Source organism: Carcharhinus amblyrhynchos, chromosome 13 (assembly GCF_965287045.1).
Source record: "Carcharhinus amblyrhynchos chromosome 13, sCarAmb.v2.hapA, whole genome shotgun sequence".
NCBI classification, from domain to species: Eukaryota; Metazoa; Chordata; class Chondrichthyes; order Carcharhiniformes; family Carcharhinidae; genus Carcharhinus; species Carcharhinus amblyrhynchos.
Genome location: NC_137336.1, coordinates 13,636,742 through 13,656,655, shown reverse-complemented (window position 1 = coordinate 13,656,655; position 19,914 = coordinate 13,636,742). Strand labels below are relative to the sequence as shown.

Genomic DNA, 19,914 nt, shown 5'->3' with positions numbered 1-19,914 from the left:
TGAATTTGCTTCTCCTAAAATTTGGGCATTGTGTCGCAGATGAGAACAACTGATTCTGTATAAAAAATTCCTTTTGCCAATTATTTTAATTATGTATCCTTTGGTTTCTACTACACATTGGTAAAAATATAATGGGTGGAATTTTCCAGCCATTCACGCTGACAGAATTTTCTGGTCACGCTGCAGTGAATGGGGATTTGGCTGAGTGTCAAATTCTCCAACCTTGCTTGCTGTAGTGGCAGGATTTGAATGGCTGGAAAATTCCATCCTTAAGCTTTAAGATGGTAATTTTGAAAATATATATTCTTTTACAAAATGTGGGCAAAGCTGGCCAAACCAGCATTGTTGCCCATCCTAATTGTCTTTGAGGAGGTGGTGTTGAGATGCCTTCTTGAACCGTTGCAGTCCGTGTGGTGTAAGTACACTCACAGTGTTATTGGAGAGGGAGTTCCAGGATTATGACCCAGTGACACTGAAGGAACAGTGATCCAAGTCAGGATGGTGAGTGACTTGGAAAGTAACTTTCAGGTGGCAGTATTTCCATGCCGTTGCCCTACTAGGAGGTGGGATTGCAGACATAGAAAGTGCTGTTGAAGAAGCCTGAGTGTGTTGTTGCAGTGCATCTTGTAGATGCTACACACAGCTGGCCTCCACACACAGTGGTGGAGGGAATGATATTTAAAGTGGTGGACGAGATGCCGAGCAAGCGAGGCTGCTTTGTCCTGGATAGTGTTGGGCTTCTCGAGTGTTGGAACTGCACGCATCCAGGCAAGTGCGGAATATTCCGTCACACTCCTCACTGATGCCTTGTAGATAGAGGACAGACTTTGGGGAGTCAGGAGGTGAGTTACTCAGGATGCTTAAACTCTGATCTGTTCTTGAATATTTAAATGGCTGGTCCAAAATATGTATTTTTAAATTAAAATCTGCGACCTTAAAATTCACACGTTTACACCAACTCCCTGTGTGTTATAACCCTCTCAATCTGAATCATCTCCAGTATCGTAAAACTGTGAAAAATCTCCAGCTCCCACTCTGTCCTCCCTTTCAAAACCCCTTTGCGCCATCTGCTACTTATCTCACTCTCTGCACCTGCTTTGCTCAATCTGCATATTCCACATCATGGGCCTGTACGTTTCTCCCCAATTCCCCCTTTCATTACTGCCGCTGTTCTTATGTCTTTGGTTGTGGAATAACCAAATCTGGACTGCAGGCACCTCTTTGATCTCTCGAGCATATTGACTGGAAGAATAGCTGTTACTCAATGATAATTCTGCCAGGGAACATGGGAACTGACAAACTTGCACAATGACTACCGATAGCTCAGACAGGGACAAACTTCTTAAAAATTTTAAACTTTAAAACTTTAAACTTTTTATATGTAGTTGGCTCTCAACTGCTCTCATGGTGAATTAGACTTGGGCAATAAACGCTAGTCTTGTGAGTGGGACCCGCTTTCCACAAAAGAACTAAAAACGCAGATTTTAAATATTTTGCTGACCATAGAGTGTTGAAAGGCAGAATTCACTGTCACAATCCTGTTGACATGGCAGGGAGTGAGCGGAGAATTCTCCGGCTATTCACGCCAGCGGGATTTGCTGGTCCCACTGGCAATGCACCGCCAGGTGGCATGGAGTGACACCAATGGAAAATCCCATTAACAGCAGCAGGATCAGGGAATGCTGCTGGCAGTGAATAGCATGCCACCTCTCGCTATCAAGAAACACACGGCTGGGAGGCTGGAGAACTCCCCCCACCCCCGAGGGTTTACAGATTATAGTAGAATTTATATCTTTGCTCAAGAAAGAAGAATATTAAAGGCTGTGGGGATCAAGCAAAAAATTTAAGTGGAGATAAAACACTGGTAAAGATTCATTGGGCTGATTGATAGCACAAAAATAGACCATTTGGTTTCACATTGCTTCAAGAATGTTTACACTGGAGTGAGACCTGCACATCAGATTTTGCAAATGTACAGTCACTACTTTGTGAAGCCTAATATTAGAAAGAAAAGAACATTGGCCTGAATGCTACCGAAACAGTGACAGGTTGAAAAAGATGCTTGTTATTTGCAAGCAGCTTTTGCACTAATACTAAGATCTGCACCTTGACATCCTCTCATGCAGTGTGAATGCTACAAGCCATTTCTCCTTTTGTTCTTCTGAGGTGCCTTTAAGATCAGACTATACTACGGCACCCAGAGAACCATGGCTTTCTGTTCAAACCTTACCTTTTTGACACTCTGTAATTGGCTACAGTTAGAACACCTGTTTTAGGGTCACGCACTGTTGCTCGAGCCAGCTGTGTTAAGAAAAAGAACGTGATAAATCACAGGACAAGCACAAACTAAGCCAACACGCAAAGCCTCCAGGTTTTATTTTTGATTGGCCATCTGTTTTGACAGAAGGCAAGTTATCAAGGGTTACAAAGCCAAACAAAGCCAATCAAAGACCCTGTTTGCTTTGGTTGCATGGCAGTCATCTTACCTCTTACTGATTCTATAGTTCGCTGTCTCTAGGATCCCAGTGACTGAGTTCCTAACTGTGGCTCTGGCCAACTGTGAGATTGAAAGATTAGAAGATAAGTTGACTCTTTGCACAAGAAACAATGGACTGACATGTGAACACTTTTGGATTATTTTGAGGTGAATCCCCAGCTTAACCACCATTAGGCCAGTAATTGCCTTTGATTTCATATCTGTCAATAAAAGAAATGGTTTCATCCGAGCTGCACCAGTGAACAGTTCTAACAGAGCCAGTCACATCCCATTAGTTGGCAGCGGGTTTTGGCACTGGATCTTTCTACAGTTGCCGACCATAATATTCATTACCAGGAAGGTACAGAACATAAAGGTCCAAGTCATTCTGACCAGTTGGCTCCATGGTCAAAATCAATGACTGTACACATAATAAGTACAGAACTTTGTGAGGAAGGGCTGAGAGTGAAGATTCAGCCATCCTTGTGTTTTAGGGAGGCTGCTTTGTTGCATCAGTCAATCACTATCTCAAGACAATGGTGTATGCTGTCATTAAAACATAACTGGCTCACCTAGGTCAGTGTCTATTGAGAGACATTCATTTCAGGGATAGATCCATTCTCAAACTCACCTGTTCCCCCCATAGATGTTGTCTGACCTGAGTGTTTAGCAGTATTTTGTTTTCTTGATTCAGATTGTTTTGCTTTTTGGTTTACTATTGTTCTCCAGAGACATACCAACCTATCCACTTCTGGAGTACATATAGATCAATCATACAACACACATTTGACTCTTCATGCTGCAGAGGTGGTGGACAAGCATCTCAGCTGGAAACAGTCACTATGATGTTCAATAATAGGCAAGAAAGCAGACTGACATATTTGCAATGACCCAAGTCTTTCCTGTTTGGTCAAACTGCAATTAAACTACCTTTGAGAGCACCATCAGCACAGGACAATGGCAATTCAGGAGGAAGGGGGGGGGTTACTACAACCAAATGAGGTCAACCAGGGCAGTAATAAGTATAGCCTTTTCTAAGCCGCCCACATCTAGAGAACATAAGAAAATTACAGCTGGGATTTTCTGGCCTGCCTTGGGGATGTGGAGGCCCACTCAAAAGACAATCGACTTTTCGTGGGACCAGATGATGCCAGTGGATGAGGGGAGCTGGGGGTGGGGGGACACGACAAAATCCCAACCTACATTTTTGCAATTCAAATGACAACGTCGTATATTGAGTCACATCGGGCCTATGTCCGTGTCAACACTCATGCCCCATACAAGCCTTCTCCCACACTTCTTCAACTACCTCTATGAAATTGAATTTTCAATTGGCAAAATGGTATTAAATGACGCCTGTTTTGATAAGTGGCTTCTTTTTCCGGTTTTCGCTCAGACATGAATGAACCCCAAATCTGCCAGGAGCCAATGCAACCAGGCAACATTTTACAATATCAGTCTCTAAATTAAACAATTTGCTTTGGAGTATTGTCTTCCCTGGAGCAGAGAAGACTGAGGGATGACCTGATTGAGGTGTTCGAGATTATGAGGGGCATGGACAGGGTGGATAGGGAGCAGCTGTTCCCTTTAGTTGAAGGGTCAGTTACAAGGCGACACAAGTTAAAAGTGAGGGATGGGAGGTTTAGGGGTGATTTGAGGAAAAGCTTTTTACTCAGAGGGTGGTGATGGTCTGGAATGTACTGCCTGGGAGGGTGATATATTCTTTAAATAAATACCTGGATGAGCACGTGGCATGCGATAACATTCAAGACTTTGGGCCAAGTTCAGGCAAGTGAGATTAAGTGGGCAGGTCAGGGCCTTTCATGTGTCAGTGCAGACTGGATGGATTGAAGGTCCTCTTATGGAATCTGCATTGTGGAATCCTGTAATCTGTATACCACATTACAGAATCATTACAGAATCCGACAATACAGAAGAGGCCCTTCGGCCCATCGAGTCTGCACCGAGCATGAAAGACACTTGCCAGCACTTGGCCCATAGCCTTGAATGTTTAAGTAAGATAGCTAGACATGGGTTCATCATAACAAACCACCGTAAATAATTTTAAGTTAATGAAAATGACTCTTAAAAACATATACAGGAGCTTTTGCGAGTTATGTTGGGGAGCAGAAGTAATTTCCTTCCTAACTTATACACAAAAGCTTTTAAATCATGTGTTACATTGTCAGAAGGAACGGTTTAATTTTTGGAGCTCATCAAATGAGAGCGATCAGAGGAAATGGTGATTACTTCAGATTGGGAGTGCAGATAGTTTTGTGGGTGGGACCTACTGCTAACATGATTTTTAAAAACTAGTGCAAACATTGTGGTGACCTAGGTCACGCTGAATGTAATTTTTGCTTAAAATTCTGTGATCTTTTGTGAGCATGGCAGAATTGATGGCACAGAAACAGGCTGTTCGGCTTTAACTGACTGTACTGGTGTTTATGTAACAGATGAGTTTCCTCCTAACCTCTTCATCTTGCCCTATCAACATGCCTTCTGTTTCTTTCTCTCTCATGTTCTTATCTAACTTCTCCATAAATGAATCCAAGCTATTTTTCTTAAATACTCCCAAGTGGTATTGCTTCTAATTTTTTTTAACTAGTTTTTGGGAAGAGAAGTTTATCCTGAATCCCCAATTGGATTTAGTCATTCTCTTTTATTTTATGACCACAGGTAATGGACTCCCTACAAGTGGAAAATTTTGCCTGCTCATCAATCTTTCATTGTCTTAAAAACCTCTATCAGGTCACCACCCAAGCTTTCTCTTTCGTAGACAAAGGATATCCAGTCTGTTCAACCTTTCCTATATTGCAGAATCGTCAAAGTTACAAAACTGCATATTAATCTTCATATGGAAATGTGCTTCTCCAATTCTCCCACCACCACAGCCAGTGATAATAAGATCCCATATCCCGCCATCCAGGACTCACACAGAAAGCCATTAACACTTGAATCTGGCCCAGAAACTGGTAGCGATCTATCAAAATTTGACCTTGAAGATTTCTTTAAAGCACCATTTTTGTGAGACAATTAGGAATGTTTTCTGATGTCTCCTGGAGCCTCTCCACTACTTGCTCCTTTCTTAAAACACTCCTTAACACCATTTTTCCCCTTTTCTAATATCTCCTTATGGGGCTTAGTATAAAATTTTATTTGATAACACTCCTGCGAGGTGCCTTGGTATGTTTTACCAAGTTGGAGGCACCATTTAAATTAATGTTACGTGTTTCTTATTGGTAGATACTAGCACATATTTCAGGGAGAAGGAAAAGCCACTCCGCCCAAAAAAATTCATTCCTCTCCTCTAGTAAATAATGGTCCTCTCATGGCAGAGGTAAAGATGGAATAAAAACTGAAATTTTTTTCTTTATTTAGGAGTGGGACATGGGCGTCAATGGCTGGCCAGCATTTATTGCCCATGGAGGCAGTTGAGAGTCAACCACATTGTTGTGTCTCTGGAGTCACATGTAGGCTAGACCAGGTAATGACGGCAGATTTCCTTCCCTAACGGACATTAGTGAACCAGAAGGTTTTTTCCGACAATCAACAATGATTTCATGGTCATCAGTAGATTCTTAATTCCAGGTATTTTTTATTGGATTCAAATTACACCACCTACAGCGCGATTCGGGCTCCCCAGAACATTAGCTGACTTTCTGGATTAATAGTTTATTAATAATACTACTAGGCCATCGCCTCCCCAAATGGGTCTAATTTTCCCAAAAATCAGTGATCTCAGAACAGACATTTTTTAAAAAACTATATTGGACTTTGCATTATTTGCAAAACAGAAAGCCTTAGCCTTTCTCATCTTCTCCAGGGACGTTGCAAACTGGTGAATAATTGAAATTCCCCTAAAAACCCCAAAGTTCCAATTCTTGGAAAGTATCTACAATTAAATCATTAGCCTTATCTCAAAAATGTGCTTTCATTTTCCAGGTACTCTTGTCAGCATCCCCATTGTGTTACCAGGTAAACAGCTGGCACTTGCGACTGGCACAAAAATGGGGTGATAAAATATGCAACGTGCAAAAAAAATCGTTGGCTTCACATCTTCAGTTATCTGGCGGTGAGTCAGGCACTAACATGTGGTTTATATTTCTATGTGGTTAGTACTGTATGAGTTGCTGGAGAACTGGTGTCACAACATTCCTCTATTAGCCCAGTCGTTAAATGAATCACTATATGAGGTACTAAGTTATGCAGAAAAGAAAGGTCCCAAAGCCATGCTGAGTTATCTCAACCGGGGCAATTAAGGCATTTCAGAATCCCTAGGCTAAAGAGAGAATGGGAGAAAATGGACATAAAAATGTATTGATTAAATCGATACAGGTCCCTCAGTATTGTTGGTGAGCTGGAGGAAGGAATACTTCAGAAGAACACGGGTGTTATCAGTATGCGTAATTTGAGAAAAGTTACAAGTAGTAAGTATGAAACATTAAAGAAAGTGAGTGAATGTAGATTATTTACTGTATTATTGGGTAATACCTGGGGGCTCTGCGGTCAAGATCAACTGCTGTCTTTGAGCGAAATTGAGTTAGAGCATGGGAAATGCTTTGGATATTTAACTGCAAGTTATTACAACGCACACAGAAACAACCCAGGATTTATTTCACAGTCATGTATTCAAAACTCAAATTTTACTTTGAAGTTATTATTTCTAATTGAATAGTAAAAGGTGAGGCAAGGTGGAGTAGGTTGGAGAACAAGAATTTCTTTGCAGTAGCTGAGTTCCCTTTCCTTTCTCCACCCACTCTCCCCCCCACCACCGCTCATCCCACCCAACCAATTCCTCCATCTTGGATTTTTGCTGAGGTTACCAAGGCTGAGATTGCATTGAGGACTGCTGTTTTAACAAAACCTGCTTTAAAGTAGCAGTGAACATGATAAATACCTCCTCAGCAATGCATGTGGTAAGGCAAGTGCATCATACCTAAAGGGACAGATATTTAAACTGAGCACAGTGATTTTAAGGCCATCCTTTCCTTTCAGCCAAGCATCGACAAAGGGACAATCAATGTTTTGGATGAGCCCACAATGACTAACTTAGACATGCAGAATGAATGTCAGAATCACACAATGATCTGATGGACAAATGCTGGGTGTTGGATGGAGGCCAGGGAATTTGCTGAGATGGCCATTTTTCATCTGGATAAAATTATTTTTTAAAATCCAAATCCACATTCTTGCACTCAGTTGAACTTGGACATTTTACATTGGTGCACTGAAGCAGTCAGGTTTGTACATGGGAAATTCTCCTGTTAGCTGGTTCCATGTATTTCACAGCACTCAAATTTAACTGTGACTAGCTGGCTGTAATATTTTCTACAGTTGATTATTCATGCACAAATGATGAAAGAATCATGCACAGAAATTCCAAATGGGCCTTAATGCCACAGTAAAGTATGCAGACTAGGACTATAGAACACCAAGACCTGTCAGTTTGCTAACAGTGGTTAGCACTGCTGCCTCACTGTGCCAGGGACCTAGGTTTGATCCCAGCCTTGGATGACTGTGTGGAGTTGCACATTCTCCCCGTGTCTGCTTGAGTTTCCTCCGGGTGGTCCGGTTTTCTCCCACAGTCCAAAGATGTGCAGTTTAAGTGGATTGGCCATGTTAAATTGCCCCTTAGTATCCAAAGATGTGTAGGATTAGTGGATTAAATACATGGGGTTACAGGGATAGAGCCTGGTAAGATACTCTGTTGGACAATCGGTGCAGACTCAACAGGCTGAATGGCCTCTTTCTGCACATTAGGGATTCAATGCTAAAGGCCTTCATGGACATGGCCAGAAACACAGATGTCTCTTCAGCCCATTTTATTAATGGATTAACAATTCATTCCCAAAGGTCAAGCACTCAAACAGCTGCCACAGTACAAGGCACCAGAAGATATACAAAGCAATGTTGCAATGCACTTTAAATGAAGTTAGATATGGTTCTTCACTTACCATGGGCTTGGCTATCTCTTTAATTTTTTCTATTTCTGCATCAGACAGCATCTCATGGTAACGGACAATGTGTGGACTGTCCCACTCATCCTCCTCTTTGATTGGCGCGATAATTAAGCGTGGGTGGTTGTTATTATTATGATACCGGCAGAAGAGTCTGCTTTGTCGTCGAGTAGTCTGCAGGAAAAGTGAAAAACTAATGAATGAAATCCCTGGGTGGGATTTTACTGGCACGCCCGCCCCGAAGTTCGTACAATCCCACTTGAGGCCAACGGAGAATGCCATTTGTCGAGCCTCACCTGTCCCCGGGATTGGGGCGGACATGCCGGTAAAAGTCTGGCCCCTGTGTGTCTCTAACACACTTTCCCTTCTCAAATGATGTGTTTTAAGCATTTTGTGCAGATAGCCCTGGTTATTGACCTCTTGTCAATGGCAACAGTTCTATGCTGGAAAATTCCATTGCATGAGGCGAGTTCATTGGATATAATCATGGAATGATATAGCACAGAAGGAAGCCATTCATCCCATCACACTGTGCTAGCTTATCAAATTGAAATAGTCTGTCAAAGGGAACAAAATCTAGTCTTTGTATATATCTCCATCGAATCATCTCAAGGCTTACCTATCTCAAAAGTGAACAGCACTAATCTTTCAAGCTTATTTTGGTAACTACGGTGATTTACTAAAGTGGCATAATTTCATGGCCCTTCACATCAAGAGACCAAAGCCGGGCACAATACTCCAAATTTGGTCCACCCTAGGACTTGTGCAGGAACAAACAGATTATACATTGCTTCACATTGAACACCCATTTTAATAAATTAATAGCCTCGTTGTTTTGGCTATGGCTTCTCCATAAAAGTCTCATGCCTCCAGATTAATGTCCAACAGGTTTATATGGCAGCACTAACTTTCGGAGTCTCAAGTTCCTTCATCAAGTGACTGAGGACTTGTGTTCGCAAACAGGGCATATAAAGAAACAAACTCAATTTACACAATAATGGTTGGAAGCTGAGTCTTTACAGGTACTCAATTCTTAAAGGTACAAACAATGTGAGTGGAGAGAGAGCCAAGCATAGGTTAAAGAGATGTGTATTGTCTCCAGCCAGGACAGTTAGTGAGACTTAGGTCATGAGCCATTAGGAGCTATAATACCATGAAACATTCCATTTTAACTGAATCCCCATTCACAATGTAAGCACGTTTGGCCTTGGTCATTCCCAAAGGTGTAACACAGCATTTATCAAGGATAAGCACTATTTGCCAGAGTTAGGCCTGTTCTGCACAACATCTAAATCTGTTCTCCTCCACAGTCCTGGGAGTTGCACATACTTTTGTAGTGTTCATTAACAACATTGCTCCAACATATTTAAATCATTTATCAAGCTAGTACAAAGTGAAGATGTTAGCACCTATCCTTGTGGAATACCAATGGTAACCAGCTTTCAAACAGATCTACAGCCATGAGTAATAGCATTCTGCCTTAGGAAATGCTGCCACTTCTTAATCTACTGGGGCAACTTCACACCAAACTTACAAGGTTCCACTGTGTAGAGAAACAGATTTCACGGCTGCTTATCAAAGGCTTTCTATAATTCCATGTAGACAGTGTCTTTTGGGGTAGCCTCATCTTCCAACCTAGTAACTTTATCAAGACACTGTAGCAAATTAGTAAGACATGGCTTCTGGTTCAGAATCTTTACCTAAATGATGATAAAGTGCATCTTCCTTATAACTGGCATCAGACTATTTGGCCTATAGTTCCCTTCATCAGACTTGTTACCCTTCTTGAAAATCAGAATTAAATGAGCATCTCCACCATGCAAAGAAATCAGACGAGACTGAATTCTTCAACACAATTTTAAACATTTCCCCTCTGTACTCTCTTACAATTTTGACTTCTTCCTTTTGTGCTTTTACCATTTTAATTCCTTCTCCTCTACACAGAGCTTCATATGAATCCCGTTCAGATATATAGTTATCTGGCCGCATGTCGACCTCCTTCTTTGACTGAGATTGATAGAATTCTTCATCCATTCTTTGATCACTTTGACCCTCTTCAAGCAGTAATTTCTTAAAGTAATGGAGGTTACTCTTTGCCCGTAAATGTGTTGGATCTAAACATGGAGGAAAGAAGTAAGTTACAATTAAATTCCAACAGAGAGATTTTTTTTTTAAATGACACAGTTCAAGAAGTATCTCAAAAGGTAAGCACTGTTGGGGTAATACCCCACTGGAATACAGTGTGCAGCTTTAGTCATATACAATCATTATTCAAACAGTGGTGTTGAGAGGTTAGAAACATGACCAGTAAACAAGTATAAAAACAAAGGTTCCTCAATGCTGCTTGATTGGCACTGAGTGTTGCTTTGAGTGCACAGACTGCCAAGCTGGGAGTTTGGTGAAGAGAGGAATTATAAATTAATTAATGAAAATAAATTTATTAACACAGACAGTTGGCGAGACAGGTCATGTGTCACAGCTGCAGCATCTAGGAGTTCCTGGATGCTACTGCAATCCATGGCAACCACATGTGCAGTAAATGTCGTTCACAACTTCTGATACTGAAGCAGTCCATACCTGTGAGCAGCAAGGCCTAGACAGCATCCAGGCTTGGGCTGATAAGCGGCAAAAAAATAAGCTGCACAGAATTGGCAGATAATAACCATCTCCAAGAAGAGTCTAATTACTCCACTGTAACATTCCAGTATAGGTGCCAATGTTCTTCAGGACTGTGCTGGAGTTGGTAGGATCATTTTTGCTCTTGATAGCAGCCGTGTTTAAATGAACAATTTTAATTTTTGGGTGCTCTACACATAGAACATAACAATGCAGAACAGGCCCTTCGGCCCACGATGTTGCGCCGACCAATTAAAAAGCAATGACCCTCTAACCTAAACCAATCCCTTTCCATCCATAAACCTATCCACGGATCTCTTAAACACCCTCAAACTAGGCGCATTTACAACTGCAGCAGGCAGGGCATTCCAATCCCTCACCACCCTCTGGGTAAAGAACCTACCTCTGACATCCATCCTATAACTACCACCCTTTAATTTAAAGCTATGCCCCCTCGTGCTAGCTTTCTCCATCTGAGGAAAAAGGCCATCACTGTCCACCCTATCTAAACCTCTAATCATCTTATATGTTTCAATAAGATCCCCTCTTAGCCACCTTCTTTCTAACGAAAACAACCTCAAATTCGTCAGTCTCTCCTCAGAGGACCTCCCCTCCATACCAGGCAACATCCTGGTAAACCTCCTCTGCACCCTCTCCAATGCCTCCACGTCTTTCCTATAATGTGGGGACCAGAACTGCACACAATACTCCAAGTGCGGCTGCACCACTTCTTAGAAGAATGTTTCACAGAGTCTCTGTTTTCCTGAACAGCACATGTTCAGTTCCAGCTGCATTTAGGACAGCCCAATTTCAAGCAGGGGGTAGTTAGGCTTCTTATCTACATATGCAAAGGGTTTAATGTCTGCTTCAGCCATGGTCTGTGGACACCTTATTCTTCAGCCTTTACCAACTATGCTTTGTAAAGAATGTCCACACACTGTCTGCCACAAGCTTCCTTCCACTTTTGCACCGTAAATCTTTGTTCTTGTTCGCGGCTTGGATTCTCTGGTACTGCTGAAAATAAATGGGGTTTTGGCTGGAACGCTAAGTTCTCTGGACTTACGTGCAGTGCGGCAAACAATGTTGGAGAATCCCGCCTTTGATTTGTAAAATAATATGGTGACAATGAATTTCTAGCCCATCGTGTTTAAAATAATGAAGTAAATGTCAGAAGTGTGGCCCTTACAGAGGAAATGAAAGTTTTGGCGGGCATAAAATTCCCAGAATTCTCATCTTAACAACCCAGGTGGCCTAAATAAATGACACAAAAAAATGCTTTAAACAGCTGAGTAAGAAAATATCAAAACACTTAAGCAATCATTAGAAGGAGAAGAAGAAGAAAGGCAGCAGTATGATGAAAGGAACGTTAATGCTTAAGCCCCTTAAAAATGCTGGATCCTTTCCCCCTTCACAGCTGCCGGCCGACAATTAAAAAATACTCTCTCAAGAGCACAGTGAGTTTAACTGGAACCTTTCTTAGCTGAGACTGGAAGATGTAAGCATTCTGGACTATTTCCAAATTGGACATGCTTGCTTCACAGATGTTCACTATCAAAACGTTATAGAAAAATAATTTCAGCAACATGTTATATTAATTAAGAGAACTTGGACAGATGTACAGCTGCTATGATTTAATAATGAAGGATAAAAGAATCCACATTATCTTGACTTATATTAGGTATTTCTTACAAGCCTGTATCAGAGAATTTCTATAGAAAACTTTGTTAAATGCCACAAACACAGTACAAAAGGCAGCAGGGGATTTATTAAACAGTGGTATTATAAATTCTATAGAAACATAGAGAATAGGAGCAGGAGAGGCCATTCAGCCCTTTGAGCCTGCTATGCCATTCATTATGATTATGTTTGATCATCCAACTCTCAAAAGATAGATATGAATAAACAAGTTCCTTTTTTACTTCATCCTTTCAGAACACCAACCATCACCTAGTCTGAACCCAATTTCTGTCAAAGTTTAAACCCTGTTTCAAGAAATTGCCGCTTTAGCTTGAAACATGCTCTTTACAAAAAAAAATCTATTCTCTCAGGGTTATAGTCTAGTTGTCTTGGCAAATTTGATCATGTTATTTCAGGTTTATATAGTCAATTATGGAGTGCAGCTGTTTGGCATCTGCATTAGGAGCTTCATTTGCCTATAAATAAGAAAGTTGGAAATTCTACAGGCAGGAGAAGGTGGTAGTTAACCCCTTTTTAGCTTGTCACACTTGGTATTTGATCCCGTGTCTGTAGTTTAAAATCTTCAGACAAGTCAATATTTGACATATCTGCTTAAAGCCCTCCTTAAATGAAAACTTAAGCAGTATTGCTTTCAGCTCTTTGAGCACGCTCCATATTCAATTAGATCATGACTAATCTGTACCTCAACTCTATCTAACTGCAGTAGTTTCATATCCTTTACAGGGAAGGGTGGTGTGGCACAGTGGTGTTATTGCAAGACTATTAATCCAGAAACTCAGCTAATGTTCTGAAATAACAGGTTTGAATCCCACCACGACAGATGGTGGAATTTGAATTCATTAAAAAATATCTGGAATTAAGAATCCACTGATGACCATGAGATCATTGCCTGTTGTCAGAAAAACTGATCTGGTTCACTAATGTCCTATAGGGAAGGAAATTTGACATCCTTACCTTGTCTACATGTGGCTCCAGAGCCACAGCAATGTGGATGACTCTCAACTACCCTCCAAAGGCAACTCAGGATGGGAAATAAATGCTGGCCAACGAGGGGTGCCCATATCCCACAGATGAATAAAAAAAGTCTTTACCTCACAAAAATTGCTTCATCTCAGAGTTGAAAGTTTCAACTGATCAAGTGTGCACAGAATTAAAAAGTTTCTCCTTTGCTTTGTGAAACAGTAGTTCCTGATATCCCTCTCAAGCGGCATGGCACTAATTTTAAGATTATGCCCCCCTTTGTTGTTGATATCTCACAGGAAATAATTTCTCTGGAAGGAATTTTTTGGCTAAGTGTCAATGCCGGCAAGAAAAGCAAGGTCGGGCCCATTGGTTGCATTTTTTTATTAGTGGCGTTTGCTACCACTGAAAGCAGTTGAGGCCAAAACATTGGATGTTTTCAAAGCGGAGTTAGATATAGCACTTGAGGTGAAGGGGATCAAAGGATATGGGGGAAAGCGGGTTCAGGCTATTGAGCTGGTTGATCAGCCAGATCATAATGAATGGTGGAGCAGGCTCGAAAGGCTGAATGGCCTCTTTTTGCTCCTATTTTCTATGTTTCTATCCCGACTTTTAAAGTGTGGATTCACATTATGTCATTGGCAAGGATGGGGGCAACTGGGTAGTGAAATTCCATTCATGTAAAAGCCCGTTGAAAACCTGCTGTTGGATAATTAAGTGCCTGAATGAATAAATTAGGAGCAGGAGTAGGCCACTCGGCCCCTCGAGCATGGTCCGCCATTCAGTAAGATCATGATTAATCTGATTGTAATTCCAGCCCCACATTCCAAAGGCACTTACTGGGCAAGCCTTCCTCAAAAAGAGACCACAGTGGGCTCTCACTGGCAGAGCAAGACCCCTGTTGCACAAATTAAATTCTGTACTAAATTATGTTTATTCATCAAATTTTGGAAAAAGGACATAATTTGCAAAATACTGTGGTTGAAACACAACTTTGATGAATTGAAGAGAATCGCTGGGCTCATGTCACTTTAATAAAGTTATTCCCCACAATCTCCAACACCCCCACACTCCCAACACTGGCTGCTTGTCATGTCCTAAGTGGCATAGCTAGCCAATTGGAAAACAGATACATTGGTGAGGATTGAGTTCTCATGACAGGCACAACATCATCCTCTTCTCCCCTTCCGCATCCAAATCACTCTGCACCACCACCACCACCACTGCACACCCCTCCCCCCACCCCCCAGCACTCGCACCTCCCCCCCCCCGCCTCCCTTTCCACCTCCTACCACTGGCTGGAGCATTACTGGGAGCTCTGCAAATTTTTCATGAAGGATGCCTGATGCTATTTAAGAAATAATCAGGTATTAAACTGGCCAGCGTCAAGTTTTCCACGCAAACACACCTTCAGTGGGGCCTAAATCCTGCCAAGAGCTGCTGGGCAATCCAAGTCCATGAGCACACCATTGCTGGCAGTGTCACAGGGAGTGGAGGCTGCAGTTGGTCATGCTCCCAGGCCTACCTAGAGGATCATCACCAGTTCTAGGAAATAGGGGAATGGGGATTTTGGGGAAGTGAAGTGGAGTTAGCCAAGTGGTGGCTTTCAGCATTTCCTGACTGCCACTTCAGTGGTAGTTATTGTCAGTACAGACACGATGGGCAGAAGGGCCTTTCCTGCACTGGACAACTCTAGCTCGATAAAAGCAAACTCTCAGCAAGTGACTTTTGGAAAACACAGTTCATTCCAGCATTCATTTATTCTCTGGAAATATCTTTTAACTACGATTCAAAACATGAAACAAGCTCAATGTCCAAGAAAAACAAACCATTTTGATGCTTCAAAGCAGAACTGTAAACCCAAATCACTGAGGTATTAATGGCAGGCTGCGTGAACATACGAGTATTGGTCAAAGTATTCCTACTGGTTAAACAATCACAGTGTGAGTGAAGAATAAGTTGCCAAATTCAAACTCTCTGATACACTACCTTAGTCACAAATCTAAATTTAAACTATTTGCAGTAACATTGCAGAAAATAGCAATTTTGGCATTTGAAAGACAAAGGACATGGTCATCACTGGCAAGGGCAGCATTTTTTTGCCCATCCCTCATTGCCCTGAGGCGGTGGTGATGAGCTACCTTCTGGAATGATTGATCTCTGTTTGACAGAACCCAGTAACTAGTGAGGTTAATCCAGAGCTGAGAGTCAAGACTGTTGGTGCAGGACTGGAGGCAAATATATGGCAGACAGGGTATACATGGCAGGTTTCATTCCCTGTAAACCATTGACACATGTTGGTTTTTGACATTAATTCAACAGCTTCACGGTCACTTTTACCGACACGAGCTATTTATTTACAATAAAAACCCAAAATGGTGAAAGCACTCTGCAAGTCAGGCAGCATTTGTGGAGAGAGAAACAGCAGTTAATGGGCCCGATTTTACCATCAAGTTGTGCGCATTTTCTTGGTGAAGTTGGGCATGGGGTGAGTAGCGCGATTCACGCCCATCTCCACACCGGTTCCTCCTTTACGAAGGCCTGAAAATGGCCACGATCAGGACAAAAGTCATGACATCCATTTAAATGCATTTGCATGCATTTCAATAGGCTTAATGAACTGCACACCCAACTTTACTGGCACTTCCCCCTTTACCACCGCGTTCACCCATCCGGAATTGGCGTGAAACAGAAACGCCCCATAAAAGTCCGATTCGGGTGCTCAATTGCTGAGGATTAGTGAAGAGCTAAGTGCTTAACGTCCAACAGCTCTGTGCTGCTAATGGGGGGTCTTTTCATTGCGGCTATTTTGTTTTTCAGGTAGTGGGTGGAGGGGGAGCTCTGCAAGTGTATGGAGGTTGGGAGCTGTTGCTCAGCAGGGTGTCTGATGTCTGATTTGCAGTACGGATCTGGGTCTCAGCACTGACCTTGGGTCTTGTGAATGCTGCTGGGTCCTAGTGCACACAATGCTCTTTCAGCTGAAGGATATGCACAAAGTCCTTGCAAGTTGAACTGCTGCAGCCTCTGAACTTTTCTGGGGAACACGTAGGTGGGGGGAGGGGGATCCCCTGCTACTCTGCCTGAGATCGTTGCGGGGGGGGGAGGGGGGGATCTGCTGTCTGCCTGAAATCAGTGGGGGAGGGGTAAGGGGGGGGTCGTCTGTAGCCACTCTGCCTGAGATTGGTTGGGGAAAGGGGGGGGATCTGCTGATACTCTGCCTGAGATCAGTTGGGGGCGGGGGGGGGATGGGATTCTGCTGCCATTCTACCTGAGATCAGTGGGGAGAAGGAAGGAGGAGTCCACTGTCACTCTGCTTGAGATCTGTGTGGGGGGTGGAGATCAGGTGCCATTCTGCCTAAGATTGGTGGGGGGAGAAGGGGGTTCCACGGCCACTCTGCTTGCGATTGGTGGAGGGCAGGGGGCCATGGTTGGTCTGGATGGTGGCAGGGTGGGGGGAGAAAGGGATCAATAATGTTGGAGGGGTGGGGCAATGTCTGTGGGTGCTGGGGGAGGCATTATTTGGCCCGGAAGGATGTGGCAGGGGAGCAGCATTCTAGCCTTTCTTTTGCCATGGAAGTGCTGATTGGAGCTGCAGGGTTTTGGGCGCGTTAAGCCTCACCCACAAACTTTTGCAGTACGATTCGGGATCACTGGCATTTTTTGCAGGCAGGGAGGGCCTGGAGGCTTGAGAACAGGTCTAAAAGTCGGATCTGAAACACCCCCAGTTTCAAGTCTGCCCAAAAAAGTGGCAAAATAAGGCCAAATGTTTCAGGTTGTTGACCTTTCAAAAATAATTAGATGTGTAACAGACTTTGAGCAAGAGAACATAATAAAAGGTTGGGCCTCTACCCAATGGAGTTAAGAAGAATGAGATGGAAGCTTATTGAAATATATAAGATCCTGATGGGAAATGACAGGATAGTTCCAGGGGAGTGTTTTTTCTTGAAGGAGATATACAGAATTGGAGAAATAGGAGCCATTTTTTGCTCCAGAGGTTCATTGGTTTTTAGAATTTACTTCCCAGTGAATGTTGGGTCATTGAATTTATTTAAGGTTGAATTCAATAGATTGACAAGAGAGTCAAGGGTTATGGGAAAGAAAACAGGAAAGTTGAGTTGAGACCACAGCTAGGTTCATCATGATCTTATACAATAGCAGAGCAAGCATGAAGGACCACATAGCCTACTCGTGCTCTTAAACCCAATGTTTCTATGAAAAATGTACAAAAGGGAAGATCTGTAACAGGATGTAGGGGAGGGGAAATTTTCTTCCCAGATTTTGTTTTGATTTTCAAACTGCCATAGCGCGATTTGAACTTGTGTTCTCTGCCTGGGTTTCGGGGTCACCAGTCCAGTAACAGAGCCACAATGCTGCCATGCCCTTCTACTGTCTAAGTAAATCTGTATTCTTACCAACAGCAATTAGGCGCTTTGTCAGTTCAATAGCACGGTGCATGTCGCCCATTTGGTACACAGAGTAGCTGAGGTAGTCCAGTGCTTCGGCCTGTGTTACAACACTAGGCTCCCCTTCTTCAAGCTGCCTGAGGGTTTGCTGCATCCAGAGTACGGTGTGGTAGTAATCACCATCATTGTATGCTATCTTCCCCAACTCAAAACAATCCTCAACAGTCAGAAAGGCGGCGTGCTGTGCACCTGTAAGAGAAAGTTGGCAACTGTACAAACTATCAACAAGAACTTGCATTTATGTAGTGCCTTTATAGTGCAACATCCCAAGGTGCATCACAGGATTTTTATCAAACATTTGACACTGAACAAGACAAGGAAATATTAAGATAGGCAAGTAAAACCTTGTGCAAAGAGATAGATTTCAAAGAACACTGTAAAAGAGGCAGTTAAGTTTAGGTAGGGAATTTCAGACGATAGGACCTAGGTAGTTGAAAGCATGGCCAGTAATCGTGGAATGATTAAAATCAAAGACGTGCAAGTAGCTAGCATTTAAGCCTGGCTCTGGACATTGCCCCACCCCTCCTTGATTCCTCCTCCACAGTTGCCTCCCCGATTTCAAACCCCCCCCCACTTCAGCGATCACCACCCTGATCACCCCTCCTCCCCCATGGCCGATTGCCAGCCCCTTCCTGGGCTATAGATTTCACCAGCAGAACGGGGCCAGCAACATTACAGGAGGTGAGAAACCAGGCATGAGCCCAATGTTTTGCCCAATCTTACTGGCTCGCCACACCAAGGAGCGGTAAGATTGTCCGCCATTGCTTTTATTTTCTGCATTAACTATGACGTGGCACCGTATCAAATGCCTCCTGGAAATTTAAGGGACATCCACTAATTCTCCTTTACCCACAGCATATGCTACTTCTTCAAAAAACTCCAATAAATTGGTTGAACATAATTTTCCCTTCCACAAAACAATGTTGACTCTGTCTGATGACCTTGAATTTTTCTAAGTGCCTATGGCAGCTTTAATAATTGTTTCTTCCATATTCCCAATGACAGATGTAAAGTTAACGGGCCTGAGATTTCCTGCTGTCTGTCTCCCTCCCTTTTGAATTTAAGAATTACATTTGCTACTTTCCCATCCAATGTAATCTTCCACAGATCTGGAGAATTTTGGAAAATTAAAAACAAATGCGTCAACTAAATTACTAGCTACTTCTTTGGAGACTTTAGGACAAAGTGTATCAGGATACTGGGATTTGTCACAATTTGCTCAGGATTGCTTCCCCAGTAATTATAATTTTCCTGAGTTCCTCCCTTCCACTTACTTGCTTCTCTATAGTGAAGACTGATGCGAAACATCAGTTCAATTCATCCGCCACCTTCTTGTTTTCCATTATCAATCTTCCAAACTCATTTTCAGTAAGACCAACACTCACTTTTTCCTTTTTGAAAATATTTAGAGAAACGCTTGCTATCTGTTTTTATGTTGCTGGTTAGCTTTCTCTTGTACTTTATTTATCCCTCTTTTTGTCATTCTTTGCTGTTATTTTTATATTCTGTCCAATTTTCTGACTTGCCACCCATTTTTACACAATTATATGTTTTTTTTTAACTTCATACTGTCTTTAGCTTTTTTGGTTAACCACAGATGATGGGTACTCAGAATTTTTCTCATTGGAATGTATCTATTCCATATGTTTTGAAATATTGCTGTATTTTTGTGACAAGCTCCCGTTATTTCTTCCTTTACACCCCAGGGGTCACTGTTAGAAGGCTTGTACATCACTACTCA

The 19,914-nt window shown here is 42.4% G+C and overlaps 1 protein-coding gene across 8 annotated transcripts in view; it reads right to left on the bottom strand.

The window, feature by feature from the left end:
• Positions 1–19,914, bottom strand: part of LOC145351723 (prolyl 4-hydroxylase subunit alpha-2-like) — an 84,858-nt gene that overhangs the window by 29,435 nt on the left and 35,509 nt on the right. For 5 of the 8 annotated variants that reach the window (XM_080201307.1, XM_080201311.1, XM_080201309.1 and 2 more), the window contains 4 exons: positions 18,123–18,362; positions 10,354–10,550; positions 8,434–8,610; positions 2,487–2,557 (listed from right to left, as the gene is read on the bottom strand). In XM_080201307.1, the coding sequence (XP_080057433.1) occupies positions 2,487–2,557; positions 8,434–8,610; positions 10,354–10,550; positions 18,123–18,362 (685 nt within the window). Of the gene's footprint in view, positions 1–2,230; positions 2,302–2,486; positions 2,558–8,433; positions 8,611–10,353; positions 10,551–18,122; positions 18,363–19,914 lie in introns of all 8 variants that reach the window. The other 3 variants (XM_080201306.1, XM_080201310.1, XM_080201308.1) reach the window with 1 other exon arrangement.